Below are 27,828 nucleotides of genomic sequence, written 5' to 3'. Positions count from 1 at the left end.
AATTCCCCACACATTACATTAACCAAACCCGATTGAGATCTCAGTCTCATGCTTGTAATAACACTACACAGCCTTGTTACATGATAATTACGCGTTAAGTGCAAATGTTCCAAATGTTCCCCTTTTAATTGCAATAAACGGTATGAATCAAGGACCCCGGTGTGCAATCAGTGGAGCCGAGGTTGCCCCGCTACTGTTTTTGTTTACATGTGTTTCATGACATTCAAGACATTTTTTACACTGTGTTTTTTGGCTGAGCTCTTGATAGCAGGGTGGACTGTTTATAGCTGCTAACACACCCTTATTTCCCAGGAGTCTCCCGTAGTTATTATTATTTTTTTAGTTCAGTTTTAATAGGATTTCCACCTGACTTAATGGAGCAGAGAGTCTCCCTTATTGCCACAACTCAAGGTTGTCAGGTGTGTGTGTGTGTGTGTGTGTGTGTGTGTGTACGAGAGGCAGCTTAACATTTGTTTTAAATGCACTGTGAAGCTGCACACAGATTGTTGACATTTGTGCTGCATACACACTCTGCAGCAAAATGGACCTGTGGAAAGATCAGCAAATCCCAGCTTTATACCCCGCAGTGCTCGTTCCTATGTGTTCTCACAGTTTACACCTGAACAGGATTGATTGATTTGACTTTATTGTCCACCTTAGTGGGAATTTGTCTTTGGCGTCTCCTAAAGTACAGCAGAAGTACATACACCACGCTTAGTGGGGAGTTTTTCCTTGCCGCTTTCACAAAGTGCTTGCTCATGTGGAAATGTTGGGTCTCTGTAAATTAACGAGTACAGTCTAGACCTGCTCTATGTGAAAAGTGCCCTGAGATAACTGGTGCTATATAAATAAAATTGACTTGACAAAACACAACGCACCATTTCAAAAGAAAACATACATGTATACAATAGTGCAAATGGGCAGGTAGCAGCAGATAGATTGTATAAATAATACCAGAGAGCAAATCTTATAAAATAACAAGTGTTGCCTGATGCAGACATTCTGCGTTCAACGCCTGTACGGCACGGGGAATAAAAGACTTCTTGTATATGTTCCGGCTGGCCCTTGGGACCCTGAATCGACGGCCAGACGGGAGCAGCTCAAACTCTCGAGTGTAGTGGGTGTGCGGTATCTGCAGTTATGTTTAGCCTTTCTGTGTACAGCACTGTCAAATATATTGCAAAGTTGTTTTTTTGTGACATGCAGGATACAGTCTTAGTCACTGTTTATAGACCTAAAATGGCTGTAAACGCTCCTCTGTCTACTGGAGGTCTGCTGGAGCCTCCATCACCAGATTGAGGCCATCTGTCCTCTTCCTCCTCTTCCCTCCCTCTCGCATCCGAGAGCAGCGGAGGTAGGACCTGCTGAAGTGTAGCCGCGCAGAGGAGACGAGGCTGGAGACGCTTTTTACTGCCAAAACTCTTATCATCACTCTTTAAAGGTGGAGGCGGGTGCACAATGTTTTATTGTTGGGGGTGTGTATTAAGAATCAAGATTATGCACATAGTTGTAAAGGTGAAGATAATATTTTTTCGCATTTGAGCAAACACATTTGGTGCCAAGTGCTCTTTTGCACTACATTTTGCAGAGATCAGCGTGTCATCTGTTCGTCTTTTTCTTTGGGTATTGACCAACAACTGCTCATTTCTTCTAAACAATCGAAGCAACGTTGCTGCAGAAAACAGAGCGCACATCACTTCCTGTGCATTGGTGTCTTTTTCCGGGTGTTGCTAGCAGAAATTGTAGAAGCATCTATAAACTGGGCGTTTGTCAAATCGCTGTCGTGTTCTATCAAATTGGCCAATGCGGTCGATGATGACTTTAACTGTATGGCATGACATTACAAGTTTAGGAGTAGCTTTTGGAACAAATGAGACAAAAATGCTATTGAGGGGTGGTGTCTCTCACTCACTCTCTCTCACACACACACATTTGTAGTGCTCACAAGGGAGCAAGATGAAGAAGATGGGAGCGAGACGCTGAGGCAAATGTAGGTGTTGCAGTGAGTGCAGAGAAGTGAGGTCAATAGATGGAGATGAAAACAGCTCAAGACAAATGGAAAAGGAGATCTAAATGGGCACGATCCCCGAGGTGGAAAGCGGTGTTTTGTTTTAGAAGGATGAGAGAGCGGAGGTTGTTGTTGTTGTTTGTGTGTGTGTGTGTGTCTGAGAGAGAGAGAGAAACTGTGTGGATGAGAGGATTGAGCTCTTGTGTATGGGAATAGGAGCATGTGATTGTGCTTAGTGCAGTTAGGGCTGGGGTTTCCCCCTGGGACTCGCTGCAGAGAGAAAGGAAGAGATTTATCCCGACCACAACACATTCATACACGGTTAGATAAATGTGGTAGCCCTTCAAATGCCCCCCCCCCTCTTTCAGTCTCACACACACACACACACACACACACACACACAGATGCACGAGTGTAAGTATAATTCATGCAGCTTGCGGGGCAGGCCGGGGTTGTCTTGGCCAATACCAATTTGTCTTCCACGCTACTTGGTTAGTGTGTCTGTTTACGTTAAAATTAATGTGGTGAGTGTGTGTTTATATGTATTCAAGACACAGACCCCTGTGTGTGTGTGTGTGTGTGTGTGCGCGTGTGAGTGAGAGAGAAGATGTGGCTCGGACACGTCCCCTCTCAGATTAATTGAATCCTTCAGGAGAGAAAACAGGCTCCTTAAGAGAAAGCACAAGGCACTGCTGCCCTGCTACAATAAACCTGTCAGAGGCAGACAAACGGCACACACACACACACAGACACACAGGCATATGACACACACACACACAGCTGTCAAACATAAGAGTGATAGGCCGGTGTGTGTGTGCGCGTGTGTGTGTATATGTGTGTGAGAAAACGAGCGTGCCGTGGCATGTCGAAATACCCAAAGCATTAGCTAACTGGTTCACTCTGCCAGAACCGTCCCTTAAACTCAAACAACAGCCTCCAGCACACAAAGGTCACACACTGCGTTATGTCTGTTTGGCTGCATGCTGAGTCTCTACATGTCCCATTACATAAGATTATATGTTTATAATATTCCTCATAGAACGCCTGGATGAAATTCCCATTGTGTAGTGACACGAAAGAGACATGCAGAGCAGGTATGACGTGGAAAAAAAAGGTCAAATTTTACAGTTTCTTAACCGTGCGCTTTAGTTCAGTTGAGCTGCCAAGACAACCTGCACATTAGACTTTTGATGTCCATCATTTATTTCCAAATCATACAAAGATGAACTGATAAATTGTGAGGCAGTAAACAGAGTAAATGTCACACTGCACTGTGGTTTTTAGCACCAACATCAAAGGAACAGTTTCAATTGATCTCAATTTCTTCTGTTAGTTAATCTACATTTCCTTCTCTGAGAAAAGCGTTTATGTAATACAAACATTCTTTGTTTTTTCTCCAAACAGATAAGATCATTTCCCGTCAGCCTGCACCTCAGCGGTTTTTGTGTTTATACCACTTTTTAGTACATATACTGAATGTGTTGCGAAACCTTGAGCTACATATATGAATATCTTCGTCCCTCTTCTGTATTCATTGCATCTGTGTGACAACGCAACTGTGCATGCCAGTCAGCCTGTCTGTGAGACTGCATGATTGTGTGTCCGTGTGCGCGTCTGTTGTGAGCGCGTTCCCATTTGCTGGTATGGCGGAGTGTGTCAAAATAACACCTGCCATCTTCACGGGAGATTCCTGAGCACAACAGCGAGGCTCAAACACACACACACATAAGGCGTGTTTTCCACCCGACTGTCAGAGGAACTTTGGCACCAAGTTTCAGAGGGTGGCAAGAAATAAAACACTCATTTGTTGTCTTTTCTATCATGTGGTTGAGGTGAATATCAAAGAAAACCAATCTGTGGTGTTTTGCGTGGCTGGATGTCACTTTTCATGAATTGTTATTTATCTGTTTTTGAGGAGATTATTAGAAAGAGTGAAGTCTGTGCAAACGAGGAAGAAGACACAAGGTCTGAAACACGCTGACCAAACAGTTTGGGATCATTTGGTGTCAGCAAATTTAATACTTTCATTCAAAGAAAAATGATAAAGAAACACAATATTCTGTTATCACAGCCACGATGTGCATCTTATCTGTGGCAAGATGTTTCTATAAGATTCAGATAGAAAAAGCTGTTTTGTAGACAGCAGTTCTTCATATGAATGATGGAAGTAAGTCTGTTCTTTGCAAACGTATTTCCTTTGCAAATTCATTGCATAATCTCTTTTATCAACAAACAACACTGCAAAGATAAAGACCTTATCAGATATTAACATATTGCAGTGCGGTTTGCAAAACTAAAGGTTTGCATGTCGAAACATGAATTTGTCATAAACCAGGTTGAGAAACAGTTTGTGTTCAGCTTGAACTCACAAACACACAAACAAAAATAGTTTCCTTTAAATAACTCGGAACACAAGAAAAACCAGATGTGCACCAGGGATGCAAATTTCAAGCAATTTCTTTAATTGACAGTCTGCCGTGTTAAAGGGAAACTTCGGTATTTTTCAACCTGGTTTTCCCATCTTTTTGTGTCTGAGTGACTAATAGTGACAAACAATTTTTGGACTTGTTCCAAAATTGAGCAAGAGTGCTTCAGCCGGCAGCCGCTAAACGAGCTGCAATGTAATCTGATGAGGCAATAGCACCTTGTCAATGTACATCCACTAAAAGTGCTTGTTTTTTTTGCTTCTGACAGGCTCAGATTGTTATTATAAGTGTCTGAAAACATCATGGAAAGGATCATACAGATAAATAAAACATCTTTACCTTTTGCTTGATCTGGTCAGTTTGTTATTGTGTTTAATCAAGTCTGGCTGAAGGAGAAGTCTCGTTCTGAAATCTTGCCAGAGTTGAGTTGTTGTCAAAATCAGCTGAATATTCAGCCATGACAGAGTTGGAGGCAGTTGGGAGGAATTTGTTGTGTTGGAGTACAGAAAGCACAGCTTAGTCTTATCTAAAAGATTTTCAAAGTCATGGCTGAATATTGTGTGTTGTTAGTCCAGCTGCTGGAAACAGCTGCTCAGCTACAACAGATGTATAAATACTGTCGCTCCAGCTTTATCTTTATCCAGCTTTATCTTCTAACATTTACTGCCACCATGAAAATGCATTTATACTCAGATCAGGGAATTGTCACTCATACAGTGCATCACCTTTGTGTTGGAATAGATCAAATAATATTCAGTGTATCCAACATTTTTTTTTCTTATTCCTGCAGGTAAAGTAACAAAGAAGCTTTACACTATAGGTACAAAATACAAGTGTCCCAAGCTGCAGAGTATTACTGCTGTTCTGAGAGCAGATGTTCAGCTCAGCTTATGGTGCTCAGCAGCACTATGAGCTCTTTCTCTATCACTGTATCATCAGGGATATAGAGACACGATACATAACTAGAAGGAGTTTTTTAATCCAAGTCTGATTACATTATATGTAACCAATATATATAATCAACATATACATAAAACCAAGAATTCTTGGTTCAGAATAAATGTCACATCTCAAAAAGCTGCAAAAACATTTGAAAGTAAATCACAATAGTCCTTAAAAGACTGATAATAGAGGCCTTGCACACAATGTTTTTCTCTTTCTTCCAGCAGTGCTGCCTATAACCACTTTCAAGACAATGTCTAATTTCTGTGCTGTGGTAGATAAAGTATGTAAAACATTGGAAAACATGAAATTACTGTTCCTCTGTGATTTATTTACAAAATCCAATAATCAGACACCAAATTATTACATTTATGTTGATATAAATCTCATATATCAACACATAGCAATTGTTGTTTTGCACAGCGTTGTTTCTTCCAACATGGAGAATAAAGGGACATTCTTAGCATTCTGTGAAAGGTCTTCACTGTGTACATACTGAATTCAATGATACATCTGTTAGTTGGTTCTCAACTTTTACATTTGAGGCCTGTTTCAAAACCCCCCTGACCTGCTTCTCTGAACTAGCACTGAAAAAGTAAACTTCACTTATTATTCATTGTCAGAACACAAATTATATAATTGCAAAAACTCTATAATACCAATTATACTTATTATAAAGGCAATAATGTATTTTCTTTTAGATCCACCTGTCTCAAACTAATGCTCAAAGGCAATAATATTCACTTTTGAATCCCCTGTCTGCATCATATACATATGACATCATTTTGCGAAACGTGTAAAAAAGTTAGCTTATGTTAACTGTTTGCTATTCTTTCCTCCTGGCAAGCTAGGGGCTCTAAACTTAGCTTAATACATACAGTCACAGATGTAATAATTAAAGGCGTGGAAAGGCAGTCTTCTTTTGATATTATTAGCTTACCTCTAATCATTTGTTGGTTTATTAGACTTGTCACTCGTAAAGTCAAGTCTCCAGAGGCACTCGTGAGTGCGCACCTAAGTAAGTGTGTGTGTGTGTGCACCTTTAAAATGCATCCCAGGTGTGTTGTGGCTATGCAGAAATGGTTCTGCCTCTTAAAAAAAAAACCAACCCATTATTCTGCCCTAGAAAAAATGCCCCAAAAAGGCAATTAGAACTGGGGTGACCAATAGGATGGCCAGACTTCAGTACACATTGGCCTCAGCCACTCTTTGCCACCCTTTAAATCCGCACTTACTGACACTCAACTCTCAGCCTGCATCAACTGAGCAGCCGCTTCTGTTCAAGATGCTAGTTTAGCATTAGCATGAGCCGCAGACAGCTAAACTGGACATCCGCCAAACAACAACTCTGTGGAGTTTTCACAACTTTATGCTTCAGAGTTCATCAACACAACACAGTCAGCAGATGGAGGCACGCTGCGACTTTCTTCTTCCTTGGACGTCAGGGAGGTGTGTTTGTTTTACAGGCGGTCACCAAACGCACCTGTAACCTCACGGTATTAACGAGTAAGAGACTCCACCGTAGTAGAATATTTTCTAACGGTCACATCGCACGTCCCTCATCTTCTGCATCATATATTTTTAATCGGTTAAATTATTAATGGCAATTGATCAATAATCGACTAATCATTAACATCCCTAATGTGCACATTTTGAAATCATTAACGCACTTTGCATTAAAACGCTCGCTGCCTGAATGAACGCACTCACACACAAAGACATATATGTGCTGTCAGATGTGTATGCAAGTCCCGCACAACCTTCACCTGTGCTTATGTCAGGACCTCTTTTCCTGTTCTACAGGCAGGATTAATGGTTACCAGTGTCAGTGTGCCAGTTAGCTGTGGCAGAGACGGATAGCACGCCAGAGTTTTACTGTTTGAATGTTTTTCTTGCAGGGACTAAAAACCAGAGATCAATAGAGATTCCCCCCAGCTAACCCTGCCCTGAGTACCACTGATGGAAAACAGATGGGTTCACAGAGAGTGTGTGTGTGTGTGTGTGTGTGTGTGTGTGTGTGTGTGTGTGTGTGTGTGTGTGTGTGTCAGATTTGCGACAGCGTCTCTATCAGAATAGATCTCCAGCATGCCTTCTTCCCCTCTCTGATATCGAGATATGTTTCTTATGAAGATCTGAAAATGGAGGCTCAGAAACGTGTTGGGAGTCAGAGAGCGTGTTTCTTGGCAACTTGCTTATCCCAATATGGCAAACTAACTGTCTTGTGAAGTGGGAGCCAAATGGTGTGTGTGTGTGTGTGTGTGTGTGTGTCTGTGTCTGGGGTGGGAAAGTGGGATGGAGAGAGGAAGGAAGGAAGAGGGTTGAGAGAGAGAGAGAGTGAGAGAGAGAGATAGAAAGAAAGTAAGAGAGAGAGAGAGAGATAGAGAGAGAGAGAGAGAGTGAGTGAGAGAGAGAGAGAGGTAATGAAAGAGTCATTCCAAAACATTTAAAGAAACACTTCCCTCTCAGCTACCATTTGGATGTTGTTTCTGGAACGAGGAGCACAAATGTTTTCCCTCGTTCTCCCCCTCCCTCTTTTTCCTCCCTTACACTGTTCAGGAAGGGGAAAGGGAATTTGGGATTGTGTTTTTTTTCCTGAACTGGCACAAAGCACAACTGTAGACTGTGTGTGTATGTGTGTGTGTGCGTGTGTACTCTTCAGACATGGGTAAAGGGCCTGTAGGCGGCTGTGATGCTGAGATTGATCCATACTCTAGTGAAAGAGTGTGTGTGTGTGTGTGTGTGTTGGAGAGACCCTGGTGTTTGGCCTGAAGGAATGGAAACTGCTGACATCCTACCAGGACCTCAACATCCTTGACAGGTGGTGGTTGTGTTGTCGGTTTGGGTGTGTGTGTGCGTGTGTGTTCGTTGAGGGGATGTGTCTACGTTTTGTTCCTCACACACACACCAGGAAACAATTAGAACGCGGCTTATAGGTGAGAAGAATTTGTTAGAACAACATTGTTGGCACGTATTCTGAAACGCATCGACACACACTGGAGCGAAGGATGGAAATGTGGTGATAAAAATGGTCTCTTAGCGTTTCTTGCAGTTGATTATATTACGTTTATATGATCAAATTATATAGAAAAGTCATGAGTTGCTGGAATTTAAACATTCTTCATCTCACATGAGGAGAAAGAAATATGATTATACTTACTTTACTAAACAGGAAACATAATGTAGCCTACATCTGAAGCCTTCATTTGTCCATAACAGGACTGTAGCTAACTTATTTTTTCCATTATTGGTTAATCTACATATTGTTTTCTTGGCTCCTCTGTCTTCAATGTCTTCAGTGTGTTTGTTTTATCTGACTAAGAGCCTAAAATGTTAATTCACTGTCATGTGTTACAAGGAAAGACAGCAAATCATCACTGAAACCATCAAATTTTGGGTTTTTTTGGTTGAAAAATAACTGAAACAACTAATTTATAAAAATAGTTGACAATTATTTTCTTGTTGATCGTCTAATCTATTAATTGAATAATCATTGCAGCTCAAATCCATAATGTGGACATTATCCATAAAAGAATGTTTTAATATAACATGCTGATGCCGTCCTGTTGTTGTGATTTTTTTTCATGAGCTAAACGCTTATCCAAAGAGGGTTGAATCGAGGGCAACTGGACTCGGTTGTAGATACTTGGAAGACGTTTCACCTTTTCATCCAAGAGGCTGCAGGGGGGAATTGAAGAAGCCCCTTGGATAAGAGGCAATATGTCTTTAAGTATCTTCAACCAAGTCCAGTTGCCCTCGATTCAACCCTCCTTGGATAACCACGACCCGGATGACTGAGAATCTTCACAGACTAAACGCTGATATTTTTCAGCTTTGTGGTAAAGCGTACTAGTTAATCCACTGGGTTTTAAATGGTTTGTTGCTCAAGATTTTTGTGAAATCAAACCCTAAACTATTACCTCTCTGTATAGTGACTCTTATTGTTAGTGGCGGAGTCCGCCATTCCCATGCCGGATTCAAATAACCTTCACCACACAAAGGATTCAAAGGAAATGCAATTCATTTGTTACCGAGGTCAGAGCTAACGGCAATCACTGATCAAAAATGTGTCTTGTTTTGTAGACTTTTTTTGGCATAAATGTGGCAGGGTGTAATGGAACAAGAAGGAGGCTCACTTCTGTTCAGAAAGCCGCTCGCTCTGTGCAGCATGAAATCAGACCGTAGTCTCTCATGACAGGATGGAAAAAGAAAATTATTGACTGAAGTTCTTTTATCAAAACAACTTGAGTTTGTTTAGTCGCACTGGTGAACAGATTCTGTTGTGTTTCTGACAAAGTAGCTGCTCAAGTGAGTCTTTGCTGTATTAAACACCTCTCGCTGTTACCACCAGCACCCACGGGTGTCGCCAAATCAACCGCTGAAATGATACAGATTACAACTTCAAGAAGCAGGAACGTTTTGTCAACTCAAAAAGGAAAAAAAAACAGTTTATCAGAGAAATATTCAAAATCACCAAATTTGAAGATGCCTGGTTTACTTTTCTCTGTGAACAGTGACGATGAAGCGAAGTATGCACATAAAAAAAAAGACGTAGTAGGTGATAGTAGTGAGATAATGTCTCACTGAATATTAATCACTTCAGTGTATGAATGTGTCTCTGCTATAATGAATAATAGATGCTACTATAAGACTACACAGAGAGTAAGTTGTCTCTCTTTTGTGGTGCGCTGCTCTTCAGTGCTTCATGCAGGATGGGGGGTGTTCGTTCCCGCAGAGTTAACGGACTGAGACTAACTGAAGGTTAATAACTGGCTGTATGTTTGTGTGTGTGTGTGTGTCTTTACTTGTGTGTGTGTGTAATAGCTCCTGCAGCGTCTCTGACTCAAAGGGCATTCACTGCAAACCCACACAGAACTGTTTGCACATGTCAGTGATCATACAGCGATGCACTGCAGCCTCTTCAGCTACACACACAAGAGACCTTGAGCACACACACACACACACACACACACACACATATACATGCAAACATGGAGAGGCTTGAATAAATCTGTGTCTAATAGGGCCGGGTGTGGAAGGATCCACCTACACAGTGTTTTTCAGAGCACTGCATTACTCCTGCATGTGTGTGTGTGTGTGTGTGTACACGCCTCTGTTAGTGATTAATTGGAAAGCTGCATTTGCTATTGATTTACAAAGGGTGTGTGTGTGTGTGTGTGTGCTGGTCGCTGACGGACTGCGGTTTTAATGTACTGATTTAGATGCAGGGAAAACTCGGCAAGCACTGCATGTCTCTCAGATTCCCACAGGACTAATACAGAAACACACACACACACACTCAGACCCTTCCCCCTCACCCATATGCAGACAGCACCCTTTCCCCTACACACATGGTTAGTTTTATCAGGGTAATGGCTGTGCACTGCATTCAGTAATGGGCTGGGTGTGTGTGTGTGTGTGTGTGTGTGTGTGTGTGGGAGGGGGGGGGGGGGAACCTCATCTAAACATGAAACCTTTTCCAGCTCTTAAGAGTTTGTGATTGGAAGAGGAGGAGATGGTTCAAAGGTTCAAAGTTTGCTAATGGTCAGATAGCACGCCGGGGGGGCGGAGTCTAATAAAAAACAAGGCCAATAAAAACAATCGATAAAAGTATCATGTTGAGATATGGAATGTTTCACGAGGGATTTGTTCTGTGGATGTTGAACGGTATGATGTCAACACGCTTTGAACTGATCACTAAGTACAGAACGGATCATTTGTTCAAGTTAAAAAGACAGAGTGGTGGTTGTTGAAGTTTCTACATCATCAGGATCAAGCTGATGTTTCTCTATCGTAATATACAAGTTAGTGGCAACCAGCCTTCATATGATGGAATGATGTTTGCTGAAAAGCCTGAATCTGAAATGAATCTAATATAGAAAAGCTTGAGTGTTGTTATACAGTCCTGAATTGTTTACATGTGCTTCAGTTGGTTTTCTGTCCTGTCAAGAGTTGAGAATGTGATGGAAATGAATTAAAACAGTAAAATATATATCGGCAGATTCTAACAGGCATCAGCACTCCATACGTTACCTTGTAATTTTAACATTTTAAACCCAATTTTTCCACTTCTTCTTCGCTTGACATACGTTAAAGTCCGTCGTGGTGGCTGGTACAGTGTGTGGAAATAATAGATTTAAATGTTGGTTTCAACCCGGGCAAATATATTTTCATCATTCCAGGCAGTTAGTAGAGATCTGTAGGATCACTAACAAACCTTTCCAAAGATCAAACTTGCTGCTGTGTAACAGGTTAAAGAAGCTGTGGAGTAACATGCAGAGTTCTGAGGTCATAGTCGCTGTTCTCACCATAGTTCAGTATCAATAGTTAAATCAGATCCTGATTTTACTTTATTTTACACGACAGTAAAAAAAAAAAAAACATAAAACACAAGCATTTATAGTCAGCTCCCGCCCCTGACTTTGGCCTCCTGTGATTGGTTAGAAGGGTGAAGCTGACTTAAAAACTCGAGAAGGGAATATCTCTGTACTGCTGCCAGGCTGTTCACTGAGTCTGAGTCACAGACGCCCAGCTCTCAGCATTAAGATATGCTTTAGAACATATTTCAACTAAGAAAATAAAAGAAAAAAATGTACGTACAGCAGCTTTAAGTTTATGTTAGATTAGCAAGTAGCCAAATTCTAGAAAGGGAGCTCCCGAAAGTTAAAATCGCTCCACAGAAACGGGTCTGATCAACTCTACCTTCCCTCAAGACTGCACCACATGATTCCTCCATTGTGGTTTTCACTTGGTGGTTTCATTAACTGTCCCTTTTTTTCCCTGAGTGCAGTCTGTCTGTGGTCTGCCTTGTTGAAATGGAGTGCATGGTGGCTCAGTAATAATGTGATAACAACAGACTGCTCCGGCATAGAAACATCAGCACGCATCGATTGTGCTACACACACACACACACACACACACAGTCTCAGGCTGCGCAGCATGTACGGTATATATTGATCGGCTTTGTCATTTATTAGTTTGGTATTGTGGTTACCAGGGTGGCTGACAGTCTTCGTTCTCTCTCCTAGGTGATGCCTTCCCGACAGGCTCCACTCCCTTCCTGTCAGGTTATCCAGGCCCCTCCCCCTTGACCTCTGACCCTGCGTACAGATCGGGCAATCCCAGCAGTCTGCAGATGGCGCAGCTCTGGGCTTCACACGCTCATGAAGGTAAATTGTTTGCATTTCTTTCTCCGTCTCACTCTCTTCCTCTCCACATCTTACGCACGCCACGTTATAATTCATAAGACACAAACGACATCATTTTTTTTTCAAGAGTTTCCTCCCAGTCGGCTCCCGTCCTGCCGTCCAATGCCCGGGAGGCTTGTTCCTCTTCTGTTCCTCATTGCTTACACCAGCGGGATCCTGCTCCATTTCTGTCTCTCGGCCAGTCGCCGTGCACCTGGCTCTGTCCTAAATGCATCTGTCTTCCTCTGTCCTCAGCTCGTCCCTTACTTTCAGCTGTCATGACTTACTGTAATCTGTCTTCCTCTCTCATGTTCTTTTTTTGAGCTTCCTGTCCAACACACACTTTGTCTCCGTCCGTCTCTGTCTCTCTCTCTCTCTCTCTCTCTTGCCCTACTTTCCTACGACATCTCTCTCCTGACCTAGCTTATCAACACACACGCGTATGTCTCTGAGTGTGTTTTCGTCCGTCTCCATGGACCTCTCCATCCTCTCTTTCTCCGTCCTCTCTCTCTCTCTCTCTTTCTCTCTTTCTCTCTTTCTCTCTCTCAAGGCCCGTTCAGTAAGTGATTGAATCTCTCTCCCTCCTCATTCCCTCATGTCCTTTTGTGTGTCTCCTTATCAAATCTCACTCACGAGGAAGGTCAGATAGAAAGAAACGCGCCTTGCCGTGAATTTTGGCAAGGTAGAGGGAGAAGGACGAATGGATTCCATTTATTCATTTAAAAGCTGATAGCATCGCCTGTGTGACACAGATCTCGTTCAATGCTTTCCAAACACAGCAAATCAGATCATGATTGATTAGATCTTTTTTTTTTTCTTTTTTTTTTTTTTTGTCTATAGCTTACTTTCTTTAGTTCAAGGACAGGTCACATGCCCCCAAGATTATGTTTGATAATTAACTTCTCATTATGAATCAGGAATGTGTAGCTCAATGAAAAAGACTAAAATAAACATTTACACGCACGACACGCCCCGTTTGACTTTATATGCAGCGACACTTTGGACTTTTGACGCTTGACTTAAAGTTTAGCCTGAATCGAGGCTGGTGTATCTGCAGATAAAGAAGCTAAACCCCCCCCTGCTGTCTAAAGAAGCCATAGACTTGACTTTCTCTCATATGAATAGAAGCCGTCAGGGCCTGAGAGAGATTCTTAATACCTGGCTTTAATATAGCTAAAGTTACTAAAAGCTGGAGACGTTTCCAGGCAGACTTTGGATTAGGGGTGGACGACATGCCCCTAAAATAATATCAGGATATGAAATTTCTTTATAATATTAAAGATGATTACCAGTATCGTCGTGAACATTACGACATGGCACACCCCTACTTTGGATATGTCTGGGATGCACCGTAGCTGCACAGGAACCTGGTATCAAAGCTGTGAAAGATCAAGGTTACCTGTTGCTGTGGTTAAAGGAAGCTTTACAAGAAACCCATCCCGCATGCCTTTGCTCTCTCTTCACATCGCTCCTCTTATATTTCTGTCTCCCCATGCCTTTCTCCCACCGCTGACACCCTCCCTCAGCGTCTCCATTTCTGCCGCTCCAAAACGGTGAGGAGACAGATTTATACTTCGCCTCTACTCCACCGGCGCTTCACGCTGGAATGGCGGCGGCGTCTTTTTGATGTTTCTTGGAATGGCTGGAGTGTGGGAAGAGGGGAATGTCTCACCCGCTCTGGGTGGCATGGTGACACCAGCCAGCGTCAGAGTCGCAGCAGCTCACTCCTAACACAAAAATCCAGAGCATTACACCAGGCGCAAAGCTTTGTCTATATTAAGATCTGGTCGCTGAGAGCAGCAGCTGGCTGTCGGGCAGACTCTTACCCAACCAAATACATCAGTACAGGTGACTAAAAGCACCTCATTTAAAAATGGGATTAAAGTACAAAGTTTGACTTGGTTTAAAAAGTGGTCAAAACTGCTTTACACACGCTCAAATCTTTTTCTTCATTGATATAAAGGAGGTGGACTAAATATTAGATACACCTTTCAGGATAACGCAAAATAATTCAACAGCACCACAAACTGCAGCCTCAGAATGACTATAAAGTTGAATCAACCCTGCTGTCTAAAACTGTTTCAACAAATTATTGTACTTACTGTATTAGATTAGCTTTAGCGAGGTGTACATAATAAACTGAATGTATATATCAATATATTCAGGTGGATCTAAGTATGGCTGCTATTAACTGTTATTTTTATTTATTGATTAATCTTCCAACTATTTTCTCCATCAGTTGTTTGGTCTATCAAATGTTAAGATAGTGGGGGAAAAAAGGCTGATCCAAGGTGACATCTTCAGATAATATTATAATAAGAATAACTTTGTCTAACACTTTACATATATACAGTGTATCAAATTGTAAGAAATTTTAAAAAATGTGTCTAATGAAGCGTTAAAATACAGTAAAGCAGGTTATAATAGGAAGTAAGTAAAGTTTCAATAGGATTCAATAAGCATATAAGAGATACAGACTACTTAAAAGCAAAGTTAAAAGTCTTTAAGATGTTTCTTAAAGGAATTTACAGAGGTTGCATGTTGTGTTTTGTTCGACCAACAGTCCAAAACCCAAAGATACTCAGTTTACTGTGAAATGAAACAGAGAAAAGCAGGAAATTGTCACGTATGAGAACTGAAATCAGACAATGTTTAGCATTTATGCTTGATAAATTCATCAAAATAGTTGCAGATTTTTTTTTCCGCTGATCAAACTAACAGTTGCAGCTCTAAATATAAGTAGTAATGTTCCGTTGGTGCTTTTACCTCTCCAGACATCTAAGTTCTCCAAAGAAGCCACAATGTTTACATGACTGAGCGGGAGGAGTTATTATATCCTCACAGTTTTATGATTTGTGTAAACTGTATTGTATGACATGTTGTGTGTTTCCGTGTCTTCAGGCTACCCTCCTCTACCAAGCAGCCTGTACTCCAGCCCCTACCTGTCCCTGGGGCACCTGGACCCTCCCTCGCTCTCCCAGCATCCTCTCTACGACTCTCATAAAGGTCAGTCTCTGTCACTGACAACATTCAGAGACACAGGTGGGCTAAATTTAGAGCGCATACTCTCTCATATCCTGCGATACATCAGTGGGAGTAGGTTTTGTTTTAATTTTAGTGACAAGACATGCAGGTAGTTGTGGAACTGGGCCAACTCTCCAGGCAGAAATGGGCGACATTCAGCTGACGGCAGACCAATTATGGCCTTGATTCTTACTTTATTTCCAAGATATAACATATAGTAGTTTTTCTCCTTCCTGGATATAGCTGTTACAGATCTACTGTTGCTCTGTGTTCACTTTGTGTCGTGCTCATGGAGTGTGTTTGTGTTTTTAAAGTCATGTGTTATGTTTTGTGTGTTTTTAGACAGTTTTTACCTGCCGGCCTCTATGAGCCAGTCACCTCTCCACCCCCCATCCGCTCCCCCGACCGCCCCGTCCAGCTCCACGCCCCCCCAGAGGACGTCCCGGGACGGGGGCAGGGACAGGCCTTACCGGGGGGAGAGGGAGAGGGAGAGAGAGCGGGACAGAGAGCGGGAGCGGTTGAGAGAGGAGCAGCGGCCGCACAGCGTGGTGGACCTGACGCAGGACGGGAGGGGCGAGGAGGACCGGAGGGCGAGGAGTGGTGACCGGGAACGAGAGAAAGAGAGGGAGCGGGACACGGAAAGAGAAAGCTGGTCCTTCCATCATCATCACCATCACCACCACCACCACCAGCAGCAGAAGTCACACTCCCACTCCTCCACAGTGGAGCCCAGGTCCAGGCCGTCACCTACACAGTCCTTCCTCCCTCCAGGTGGGGGCGGAGGTGTGGGCAGGTTCCTCGGACCAGAAACAGACAGAGGGGGTCGGGAGGAAGAGGGCGGCTCTCGACCCCACCATAACTCTAACGCTAACTCAAACAACTCAAACTCTCACTCAGACAGACAAAGGAGGAATGACTCTGTGGCCACGTCAGCTGGGACGCTCCACGTCTCCTATGTCCTTCCTCCTGCGCTTCAGCCCTCCAGCGCTGCTCCGCCCCAACCCCCCACACTCAGAGAGTCTATCAGAGAGCAGCGAGTCAGCGCACCTACATATGTGCCTTCTGTAGAGGTTTACGACGAGCGGGCCGGGCCCATACAGATCGCCTCGCAGGCCCGCGACAACAAACACAGAGACAGAGAGCGTGAACGGGACAGAGAGCGTGAACGGGACAGAGAGCGTGAACGAGACAGAGAGCGCGAACGAGACAGAGAGCGCGAACGGGAGCGCGACAGAGACAGGGAACGGGAGAGAGACAGGGAGAGGGAGAGCTACAGGAGCCTGATGGAACATCCTCGGCTCTCCCAGTCTGGCGATTCAAGCAATCAAAGAGAGGAAGGTTCTGTAATTTGTTCCAATGGTTCCATTGGTAAACGAGGTCAGGATACATCTTACTCATCCAGTCAATCACGGTTCAGTCCAGACGCCAGGGACATGTCTAAACACTCAATCCGATTGGGCGTAGAGCGGCCTGGGGCGGAACCTAAGTGGAGCACCATCAGCCCGTTGGCCAACTATGCCACAAGTCACATGGCTGCCCTCGCAGCACAACACGGACACACACTTTCCTCCCCCCACAGCCAGCCGACACACGCACAAATGTCCCACTCCCCTCACACAGCCCACCGGCCCAACAACAACCCTCACTCCCACAGCCATTCCCCCCAAACACACCCCTCCCAACACGGACACGGGCGTGCAGGTGAGGAGGGGAGTCAGAGACGCTATCTGGACCCATCGGCGCTTTACCGACCTGGGGGGTCACTGGTTGGAGGGTCCAGTGGCGGGGAGCGAGGCGGGGGGTCCAGCTCGGATCCCACAGAGGTTTCAGCCATGCAGAGTCTGATCAAATACAGCGGAAACTTTGCCGCTGAAGGTCCTGGGTCCTCCAGGCACGCCGCAGACACCCGAGGGCCCTTCGGGGGTCTGGGTAGCATCAGAATGGATGCTGAAGCGGAGAGGGAGAGAGAAAAGGAAAGAGAGCGGGAGAGAGAAAGAGAGAGGGAGAGAGACAGGGAAAGGGTAGCGGTTGGGTCAGGTGGCTCCGGGGCGTTGAGGGTGCCCCCCCAGCTCAAGAGAGAACAGGAGCGGCCGGACAGCGCCCGCTCGTTTGGTCGGGAGGGGGAGGGCGAGGTGCGCCACCCTCCGGTTGGCATCGCTGTAGCTGTGGCCAGACAGAGAGACAGCAGCAGCACCAGTAAACAGAGCAGTGGACCCTCAGACACACAGAGACCCCTGCTGCAAACTGCTATTAAAGGTAATTATGTCTTCTATGTCACTTTAGACCAACAGTTAAGTCCTGTTGCACATGCTGCAGCCTCTCTAGTACAATCTTGTTTTCTGTCAATAGGCTCTGCTGTGATCATGTATGAAAACAACTTTGTCTGTGACAGTTACAACGGATTTTCATTGGCTATAGGTTTGATATAATTGCAGGAGTTCACAGCTGATCATACAAGTCATTTCATATTTTATAGATTCTGGCAAGTTAACTCAAGTTTACTTAGTGTATTTGAAATATTTTTCCAATGTGTTTTCTTCTGCTTCTGCTGCTTCCAACTCTGGCGCTCCGCTGTGGCTTCCCTCCCCTCTCGATCGTACTGCAGATCCCCTCAGTTAAACGAACCAAGAGCAAATGATTCCTCATTTGGGTTTCCATGAATAATGGACGATTCATTTCTTTCAGATCAGAGTCATATTTCCTCAGCCCTTTTTGACTTTGAGGTGCTCATGCATGTAATGTGATTGGAATGGTAAAAACAACTTCTCACCCCCCCCCCCCCCCCCCCTCCACACCCCCTCAAATCGCTAATTATGTCACGGGATGTATTTTGTTGAAAGCCTCCTTTTGGCGAGTCCGTCGGCTCTCTGCGCTGCATAGCAATTCCTGCCATAGTGCGCTCTATTCATGCACATCAAGGTCATTCAGCTACAGTGCTCCCTCTCCATCCCTCTGTCTTTCTCCTTGTTTCTGTCTCTCTCTCACTGTCTCTCCTCTTTCTCTCTCCGCTCCGAGCCTTTTCTCTGTCCTCCCACAGTTCAGCCCCCTCTCTCGGTCTCTTGCTCTTTTCATTTCGCTGAATGTCTCTCTCCTTCCCCACCCTTCCTTTCCTCTCTGAGAAGGTCTTTGTAGAGGCACCTCCCTCCTTGTCTCACCTCAGGCCCCCTGCTCTTTCTCCACTCTTTTCTTCAGCCTGCGGGCTCCCTCCACCTCCCCACCTCCACCTCCACCCTCTCTGCATTGAACATGTCATTACAGAGTGCAGCTAAAAGCTACAAACAAGCCTTGAATTACAATAAGACCATGGGTGCGTTGCTAAGCAATGATCAGTCTTGAGAGTGACGGACTGTGTTAATGTGTGTGTGCGTGCGTGTGTGAGAAAGAGGAATATGAGGGATTGTGTGTGTTTTGTGGGTACAGTAGATGTTTGAGTGTGCATGCACATGCGCCCCTGTCGGGGGTGTTTATTCATTTCCTTGCTTGAGTAGAGTGATTGGTCTAATAGTCTAACAGTCCCTCGCTCTAGGAGCTCTAAATAAACAGCAGAGGGTTTACACAGAAAACACAAATAGATGGAGAGAAGCAGGAAGAGTTTGGGAGGAATGGGCTGACGATAAGAAACACGGACATAGATCGATAGGTTGATAGACGGGAAGAGAGACGTATGGCAGGAAGTAAAGAAGTGAAAAGTGTGAGATGGAGGGAAGATTGGTGACGGAGGAGTGGAACGACAAGGAGAAAGAGGGGGCGTGCAACGCTAATCACTGGCTTTCTGATGCATAGAGGATAGCATGTGGGACAGGCTCCTTGTAACCTTGGTAACAGTCTTGAAACCTCTCCTGCGGAGCATGTCAGGGATTGTTAAAGTCTCTCGTCCCTTTACAGGCTACACACACACACACGCACACACGCTTCTAGTGCAAAACTGAAGGGTTCAGCACACTTGTATAAAACCTTTCTCTCCATCTCTGCTGCTTGGGGACCTTCAGTCAGTGTTGATGAGATGGAAGAAGGTTAACAGGAGAGAGCGCGAGGAGGAGATCCTCATGTTTATTCTGGATTGCTTCACGGAGTGAGGGGCATTGTCTGGTTGAGTGCTGCTGCTTTCCTCTGCCTTTTTTTTTTCGCTCTAAATCTGTCTTTTGCCATTGGCCGTCATAGTAAGCAGGATGGGTTTAAGGCTCTGTGTGTGTGTGTTTGTGTGTGTGTGTGTGTGTGTATGTGTATGTGTATGTGTATGTGTATGTGTATGTGTATGTGTATGTGTGTGTGTGTGTGTGTGTGTGTGTGGTAAGGCAGTAGTGGTATGTTCACACATCTCCTGTGGCACTAGACTAATAACTGATAAGAGCTGACACTCAGAGTGAGAGCTGTCACTCTATTTGTGTGTGTGTGTGTGTGTATTTGTACAGTGTGTGTGTGCACACACACTCATTGTGTTCAGGCTGTGGCCCAACATCATATTTTTAGCTTCTCCTTCTCATTTTGACACCCTCTGTTGTGTCACCATTATATAGCCAGTGTCACCTTGTTGCCTCCCCCTCTCTCCTCTACTGTCATCCATTTTTCGGTTTCTCTTTCTCCAACCTATCTTCCAGCTTCCTCTTACCTCTCTACCATTTAGTTTATCGTCTTTCATAGCTCATATTCATTTCTTTAAAGTGTATTAACATGTGGGATCAGGGTTTAAATGTCACAGGAACTTCAGTGATGCAGCTAATAAACAAATTTATTTGTTACTCTTTTTTTTTTCTCTTCCCTTTATCCCTGACCCTGTCTCGCCCGCTCCTCCTCTGTCCCCCTTGTAGATGAGGAGCGAGGGGAGGATCGTGCTCGCCATCATGAAGACAGACTGCTGGCCGGCCGGCTCGAACGTGAGCAAGAGAAAGTGCTCAGGTGAGGGTGTGTGGCTGACACCTGAACAGGATGACGCACCATGATTCCTCTGAATTTGGTGTTTTAAATCTTTTTTTTTTTTTTAATACCAGTACTTTTTGGGTGCATCTTTTGCCTATTAGCCTGTGCCAACTGTGTTCAAAATCCATCTTTTCTTCCAGAGAGTCCAAGGAGCTGGCAGAGTTTACCCAGATGCACCCTGCCCCGCTCTCTAGTGGCCTGACACCCAGTATGATGACACCCAGCCTCATGACCCCCAACCTTATGGTGACAGGAGGGGCTGCCCTGGCAGGGGCGGGTCGCTGGCCTCCTGACCCCTCAACTCTGACCTCTCACCCCTGGATGCCCCGGCCTGGAGCCCCCCCAGTCTGGCTCTCCAGCTCACCATACAGTACGTGGACACACACATGACTGATGACACTTGCTAACTGTCACAAGCACAAGTTTAGATGTTCTCAAAACTGCTCTTGCATTTCTTGTGATACCTTTTTATCATGGCTAAAGTCATTTAGTGATGGTTGTTGCAACTTAAATTTATTGGCACACTATTTTCATCACAGCATTGTAGCATCAAGCTGGATAAAACATCATGTGTAGTTTCCACATGCGTGATTCTGTCGTCGGAGATGAATGACCTACCATGTCTTCATGCGAGCCGCTGTTTCATACGTACCAGATGTGTACAGGTGCAGCATTTGTAGTACAGTAGATTTCAATGTCTTTTATGGACCAGTGCCCGCTAAAGACAGAGTCTAAATCAGTTCAACACTAGCACATGGCACGCTTGCAAAATTCTACATGCGCCTGTGCAGCTTCGTCTGATTGGTGCAGCAGAAAAAGGGAGGTGTTCCCTGTCTGTGGAGCGGTTCGTCCAGCCTCCAGGGGTCGAGTACCACAGACATTCCTGAACTTTGCAGGACATTCCAGACCTGCTCCTCCTGCGCTCGCTGTCCAGAAATAACAGCATCAACACACACATACTCACATACTTCTGAGAGTTTACACATACCATCTGAAAACATGGAGAGACTCACACAGACACACACACACAGAGAGCTCCTCAAGGGCCAGCTCTGTCTAGACACTGAGGGCAAAGAAAACAAAATCCTCTCAAAAACAGCTGAATTCAGTTTGTGCTCCCTTATGTAACTTTTTTTTTTTTTAACATTATTTCTCCAATGTGGGTATAAATACTGGATGAAGGATGATGCTGAGTAAATGTTAGTTTTAGCTTTACTGAGAAAATGTTTTCACACTTCTCACACTTTTTCTTTACATTTTCACCCATTTCTTCCTGCCCCCCTCCCCCCTCTTTGTATTCCTACTTCCACTCCCATTCAGGCCTGGGTCCATCCTCAATGCACCAGACCCTCCCCCCAGGCTACCCACCCTCTCTGCCAGGTTCCATACCCCCTCCCTACCAGTTTGCCAGGGACCCACAGTCTGGACAGCTAATAGTCATCCCTACTGAACACCTGCCTCACTACGGTACGACAGCCTCTCTCACTATATATGTGTGTGTGTGTGTGTGCGCGTTCATATGGAATCTGAAGTATGTGTGCAGGTTGTTGGTTTATTGTCACCATGTTGATTTTATTACTTATAAAAGTACTTTCTGTTGTGTTAGAACAAAAATAAATCATTACCGTGTTCATTTAGAGACAGATGTTAGTATTAGTAATTACTGTAAATAAATAAGACCACTGCCAACAATATTGTCAGCTGCCATATGGTGCAGTGAAGTGTGTGCCAGTGGTTTTTTGCTTTACTATACAAACATGAAGAGGGCGCTGTGATATGCTCATCCTGATTATCCTCTTCTTTAAAGAGTAAACAAAATAATATAAAGCATTCCAGTGGAGGGGTGGGTAGTAATAAAAGTAGAAATGTCCTGACAGGAAACCCTAGTGGCTCATGGGAAATCAAGTCTTCATTTTGAGGAATGGAGCACTAACTCTACCGTCAACATGGGTTGATTTCTTTATCTTTTAATATAACGAACGTGATGGATGGATTTTAAAGTTTACCGTCTTCCTCACGCCCTCCTCCCGTCGCTCTGCAGGAGGCGACGTGCTGGAGCGCGGAGCCCCGGTGTGGTCGGGGGTGTACGGTACAGGCAGCCCGCTACAGCACGCAGCCCAGCTCCAGCTCCTCTCACAGCAACAGATGCTCCGGCAACAGGAGCTGCTCATGATCCAGCAGCACACAGCGCAGGTCCTGGAGCTGCAGAGGAACGCACAGCTAGTAGTAAGTGGCATTCGTGTCATTACACGCATTAGTAACAAAACTCATATTCAAAGACATTTACATACATATACATGGCATATATTGAGTGTGTGTGTGTATATATATGCCTGCATATCCACATACAAATATAAAACACAGCGGTCCAGAAGCTGCAGAGCAACATGTGGTGAGCAGTATGAGGCTTTTCTGTGCATGATATTAGTGTCACATCACATCAGCACTCTGTAGACAGTGTTGAGACAAATACTGTAATATGACATACACACATAATCTCTAAGACAGGGCGATGAGTTACAGTTAAAGGATACAGCTGATATTCTGTATTTTTTATTGTCAATAAATCCAATGGGAAAAAAACAAAACAATGTGTCCATATTGCAACAGTTTCTGGCTTCCCTACTGTCTGTGGCTCTCAGCCCCAAAACCATTTTCCTACCAAAGACGTAATTCTTTCAAAACATATCACAAATATATAATTCTTTTTTTTTTTTTTAAAGAAAAGAATGCTCTGTAATTTCCCAAATTAGCTGGCCACTGTAGCTTTTAGCAAACATGGCTTAAAAAGGAGTAAATGGTGCATTTGTTGGACTATTTTCAGCCGTGGATTAATACACATTTGGTTTTTGCTAGTGAGTATTTCCAGCAGAAGGACAGTGTTTGTGGGATTGAGTCACAATAAACTGAAGTTCCTGTCTTCATGGTAATGAAGGAACCTGTCAGCTAGTGCAACAATGTGGCTCACTGATGTGTTTTTAATCGTTTTTGGACAACAATGGAGCTCTATTGCTGAAAGGAATGAAATATGTCAGGCTTTGGCTACACAGTTCATTACTTGTTTTTGTCTTTTTATGGGATTTGTTGATAATAAGAAAAATATCCAATGTCACCAGTTTTAAACAGTACATACAAGTAAGAGACAGTTATATAAGATGATTAACACCCTGCACACATAAAGTTGAAAAACACATTCAAAACACGGCAACTTGTATTATCCTGCAGCAACAGGAGAGTACAGTCATGAAAATGTGAACCATGCAGACACACACTAATATTTAACACCCAGAGGCTCAGTCTGTCACATAGTACACAGCACATACATGCCCTCTCCTCTCCTGTGTTTCAGGAGCGTTTAAAGGCCAGCGAGCACCGGCCGGAGATAGAAGACAAAGCAGACAAGCGGAACGCCGACCCCAAACCCCGCCCCTCCTCCATATCTTCCCCGTCTCCCTCGCCCGTCCTACATCCCCGCAAGCCTCCCCCTCCCTCTCGCTCGCCGACCCCCTCTACGTCTTCCCTGACCCCGCTGCCTCCGCTCCCCTCGCCTGTGACTACCCTCAAGTCAGAGGAAGGGGCGCAGAGAGTGTTGTCTCACCCGCCGACACCCCTGCCTCACCCGCCTTCACCCCGCTCAGCCTCGCCGCCCCCGTCCTCGCCACGGCGGCCTAAACAGGAGGCGGCCGAGGAGGGGGAGGTGGGGAGGAGGGAGCAGAGAGAGGGACAGAAGCCGGCCTCTGCACCTTTTCAAGGCCTCTACTCTGGTGAGTCTAGAAGATCTATGATGCATTAAAAAGTCTCTATGTTTCTGTTTATTATTCTGAACACCTGTATTATGTAGAATGTTTGACATGTCGGGGCTCATCTGCTGTGTGTTACTTTAATTAGCTTCACTAACGTCAGGGTGGGTTGATAAGTTTTCAGCAGTGTGAACTATGGAGGAATGTTTGATATTGTATGAATCTGTTAGTGACTCTAACCTTTGCTTTACGTTCATGACAGATCTCCCTCCAGGTTACCCTTACCAGTCCATCACTGCCCCATTCGGCTCACCTTTCCCCCCATATCACATCCCAACGCCCACAGCAGCAAACACTGAAGTTGTCCCACCCCATCGGTCCCGCTCTCCGGCCTCAGCCGCCCCTTTACCCTCAGCCCACCACCATATAAGGCTGTTGGACGCGGACATCAAGCCACAGAAACTAGAGCCGTCAAAGGCGGGGCCTTTCCTCAAACAGGAACCAGGCGTGGAACAGCATCAGCTAGACATGACGCCAGAACCTTTGGGTCCTCTTCGTCGGAGCCGCAGCCCCGTCCGAGCCAGCCAGGACAGAGAAGGAGACGGGGAAGTCCTGAAACCTCAGCCACTACCTCTGCTCGTCCCCAGTCCTCCACCGCAACAAAGCAAGAGACTGGAAGAAGTCAGAGAGGAAGAGAAGGAAGGAGGGCAAATCAAAGTGGAAGTGTCATCTTACTCATGTCAGGCAGCATATCCTCTGCCTCCTCCACTCGCAGGAGCCGAGCCTAAAGCAGAGGTCATCAAGGAACCAGACCGAACACGCTATCCATCATCCATCGCTATAGATTCAGACAACCAGGAATCAGCACAGATGTGTGGGTCACTCGAGCAAACCACCAGCGCCGTGTGCGAACCACAACAGCCAGACACTCCAATAAGCTCACACACTCCCAATCAGAAAGAAACTGTCACTGAAACTCCCGTCTATCCTCCCGCCTCCAACTCTCCGCTCCCACTGCTCATTGGTCCTGAGGATCCCATGGCAGGGATGCTTGCCCTACTGACAGCCAGTGAAATGGCTCAGGCCAGCCCCCGCACCCCACCTGCCCCAACACTCATACTGCAAACCGAAGAACCTCCTGTGGGCGCAGACTGCTGCAGCGCTGGTCCTTTGGAGATGGTGGCGCTGGAGGGGATGGCCCTGCTCAGCCAAATGGCCCAGCGAGAGATAGAGAGCATCAGCCTGGAGCAAGGTGAGACGGGATGTGAGAAAGTGAGGGGTGAAAAGTGTGAAAAGAAAGAATTGTTTTGTTTTTTTTTTAAATCTTTTTCTTTTACATTTTACTTTTTAGTTTAGGTTCCTCTAATGTTTTAAAATTCTCTGTATCCTGTCCAGATTTGGCATTAGAGGGTCTGGATTGTCTCCTTGAAGCAAGCAGACAAATTCTGTTAGAGGCCATAGAGAAACAGTCCCACATTGATCTGCCCAGAACGCTGGACCCCAACAAGAAGTACAGCTGGAGGCAGAGGAAGGAGGAACCGGTAAGATGGAAGAAAAACATCCAGGTCATCAACAAATGAAAACGCGTCAGTTTGTTAAACATTGTGACAGAGTTCTCACAACCGTCTCTCTTCCCTGCAGCTGTACAGTAAAATGTCTATGGATGTGTTGGACGCAGTGGAAGTGGAATACCGTGTTCGCCTGGCTGAGCTGCAGAAGACATATAAGGAGAAGCAGAGAGAGATGAGCAAGCTGCAGAGACGCAGAGACAAGCGGTGAGTGTTATTCCGCACAACTCACGCCGTCGGCATGAACGCAGGCGCACACGCTCACTGTAAGAACCACATACAAGATGAATCCCCAGACATACACACACAAACCTATAACTCCTTTATGCTTATGTCAGTGAGCGGCAGCAGCAGGAGGACGAGAGGCGGAGTCTGACCCGACGGGGTAGAGGACGACCCAGGAAGAGGAAACACTTGGCTACACCTCCCAAACTGGACAGCAGGCCTGGAAAGTGAGTGTTACCCGCAGCTCAGTTCAGCCAGTTTTTCTTCAATTTTGTAGGTTTTTCTAGATGCATCTTCAGTTTTTAGTTTATAAAGTGCAAATATTCCCACGTCTCAGGGTGGGTAGGACGGTGCAATACTCTGAGGATTCTGAAGCCGGCGAAGGGCAGAGGAAGAGGTTTCGGGTGTCCAGAGAAGAAGAGGAGACAGAAGCAGGAAGTGGAGGAGTGAAGATGAAAAAGAAGAAAAAGAAGAAGAAGAGCTGGAATGACCAGGAGCCATCCACCAGTCACGCTCTGGAGGTAAGCCACTTGAAAGTCGTTTTGATTTCGCCAGCAGCGTTATGTCACTGTTTGCGACTGATTTAATGAAGTGTTTTCTGCGGCGTCCTCAGGTGTTGAAGACGAAGCGCGGCCATATGTGCGAGCAGGAGCAGCTGGCGTCGGACCTCGACAGAGCGCTTTCGCTCTCGCAGCTCGGCTCGCTCAGCGCGTCTCGCAAACTCGCCTCCAACTCAAAGGTAGACCGGCCGAAGGGCAAGTCCGTGGAGAGTCGGATGAAGGAGCGAGGCGTCCACTCGTCCGCCAAAGGTGGGAAACACAAGATGGCTGCCAAGGCTTCCGCTTCAGAGACCGTCCGGAAGGTGAAAGGTCAGAAGAAGACTGCTTTGTTCTCTCCCATGAGATCAGAGCTCAGCAGCTGCTCCAACAGTGAGTACCTGGAGACAAAACATCTGACACAACTGGTTTAGTCTCTGATGTGGTCAGATCAGAACTGATAGAGTCCAAGTAACGTTTTCAGACATCAAAACACTGTCTTGAGTTTTATATGAATTACTGTTGCAAGTGATGCATACCATTTACATTCAGAGTGAGTTGGGCCCATCTACGTCCATGCAGATACCTTTCCTGTTAAAAATGTTAAAGGATAGGGCTGAGAATATTCTTTATTTCTCTTAAGCAGGTAAGTTTATTTTAGACCTTGGATAATATATTTGTTTGACTAAATGGACCTTGAGCTAAGATTATTTTGTCAAACTCTATTTTTCTTATTGTCAGCCAATCCCATGGAAAGACTCAAACCAACAATGAACTGATTGTCTGCGCAGCCAAAGCCTGATATTATCTTATTCCTCTGCACCGTCGAGCTCCATTGTTGTCCAAAAACGATTAAAAACACCAATGAGCCACAGCGTTGCACTGTGTGACACGGACATGAACATGGGCACTGTTGTTTATCTCATTGTGACTCAATCCCACATACACATCATCCTGCTGACATAAACACTCACTAAATTTATCCACCGCTGAAAATAGTTCCCAACAAATGCACATTTTACTCGTGTTTGAGTAGCGTTTGCTAAAGCTACAGTGCCCAGATGTTACATTACCCCTACCTATATATTTGCATAAGATTTTATAACAGGAAAACAGACTAACACATTGTTGGTTTCAGTCTATGAGAAAATATACACAGACTAACACCAGCCTTATCCTTTAAAAACAGATTAGCTCAATAATAAAGGTAGTCTATCTCACATTGAATACTTTTATTTCATTTTTTGAGGATCTTTCT

General features: G+C 44.9%; 1 protein-coding gene across 3 annotated transcripts in view; it reads left to right on the top strand.

Moving 5' to 3' along the window:
* The window catches only part of tnrc18 (trinucleotide repeat containing 18), a 52,737-nt gene that overhangs the window by 4,484 nt on the left and 20,425 nt on the right, over window positions 1-27,828 (top strand). The window contains exons 1-15 of one of the 3 annotated variants that reach the window (XM_042391856.1): window positions 5,497-6,825; window positions 12,402-12,542; window positions 15,462-15,566; window positions 15,927-17,840; window positions 20,393-20,480; window positions 20,642-20,871; window positions 21,822-21,968; window positions 22,543-22,727; window positions 23,851-24,265; window positions 24,504-25,493; window positions 25,637-25,782; window positions 25,883-26,016; window positions 26,148-26,261; window positions 26,372-26,555; window positions 26,648-26,963. In XM_042391856.1, coding sequence (XP_042247790.1) covers window positions 6,681-6,825; window positions 12,402-12,542; window positions 15,462-15,566; window positions 15,927-17,840; window positions 20,393-20,480; window positions 20,642-20,871; window positions 21,822-21,968; window positions 22,543-22,727; window positions 23,851-24,265; window positions 24,504-25,493; window positions 25,637-25,782; window positions 25,883-26,016; window positions 26,148-26,261; window positions 26,372-26,555; window positions 26,648-26,963 — 5,254 coding nt within the window. In that variant the 5' untranslated portion in view covers window positions 5,497-6,680. Of the gene's footprint in view, window positions 1-5,496; window positions 6,883-12,401; window positions 12,543-15,461; window positions 15,567-15,926; window positions 17,841-20,392; window positions 20,481-20,641; window positions 20,872-21,821; window positions 21,969-22,542; window positions 22,728-23,850; window positions 24,266-24,503; window positions 25,494-25,636; window positions 25,783-25,882; window positions 26,017-26,147; window positions 26,262-26,371; window positions 26,556-26,647; window positions 26,964-27,828 lie in introns of those variants that run through there. The other 2 variants (XM_042391855.1, XM_042391854.1) reach the window with 2 other exon arrangements.

Source organism: Thunnus maccoyii, chromosome 18, assembly GCF_910596095.1.
Source record: "Thunnus maccoyii chromosome 18, fThuMac1.1, whole genome shotgun sequence".
Classification (NCBI taxonomy): Eukaryota; Metazoa; Chordata; class Actinopteri; order Scombriformes; family Scombridae; genus Thunnus; species Thunnus maccoyii.
Note: the sequence above shows the minus strand (reverse complement) of the source record. Positions and strands in the feature narration are given on the sequence as shown.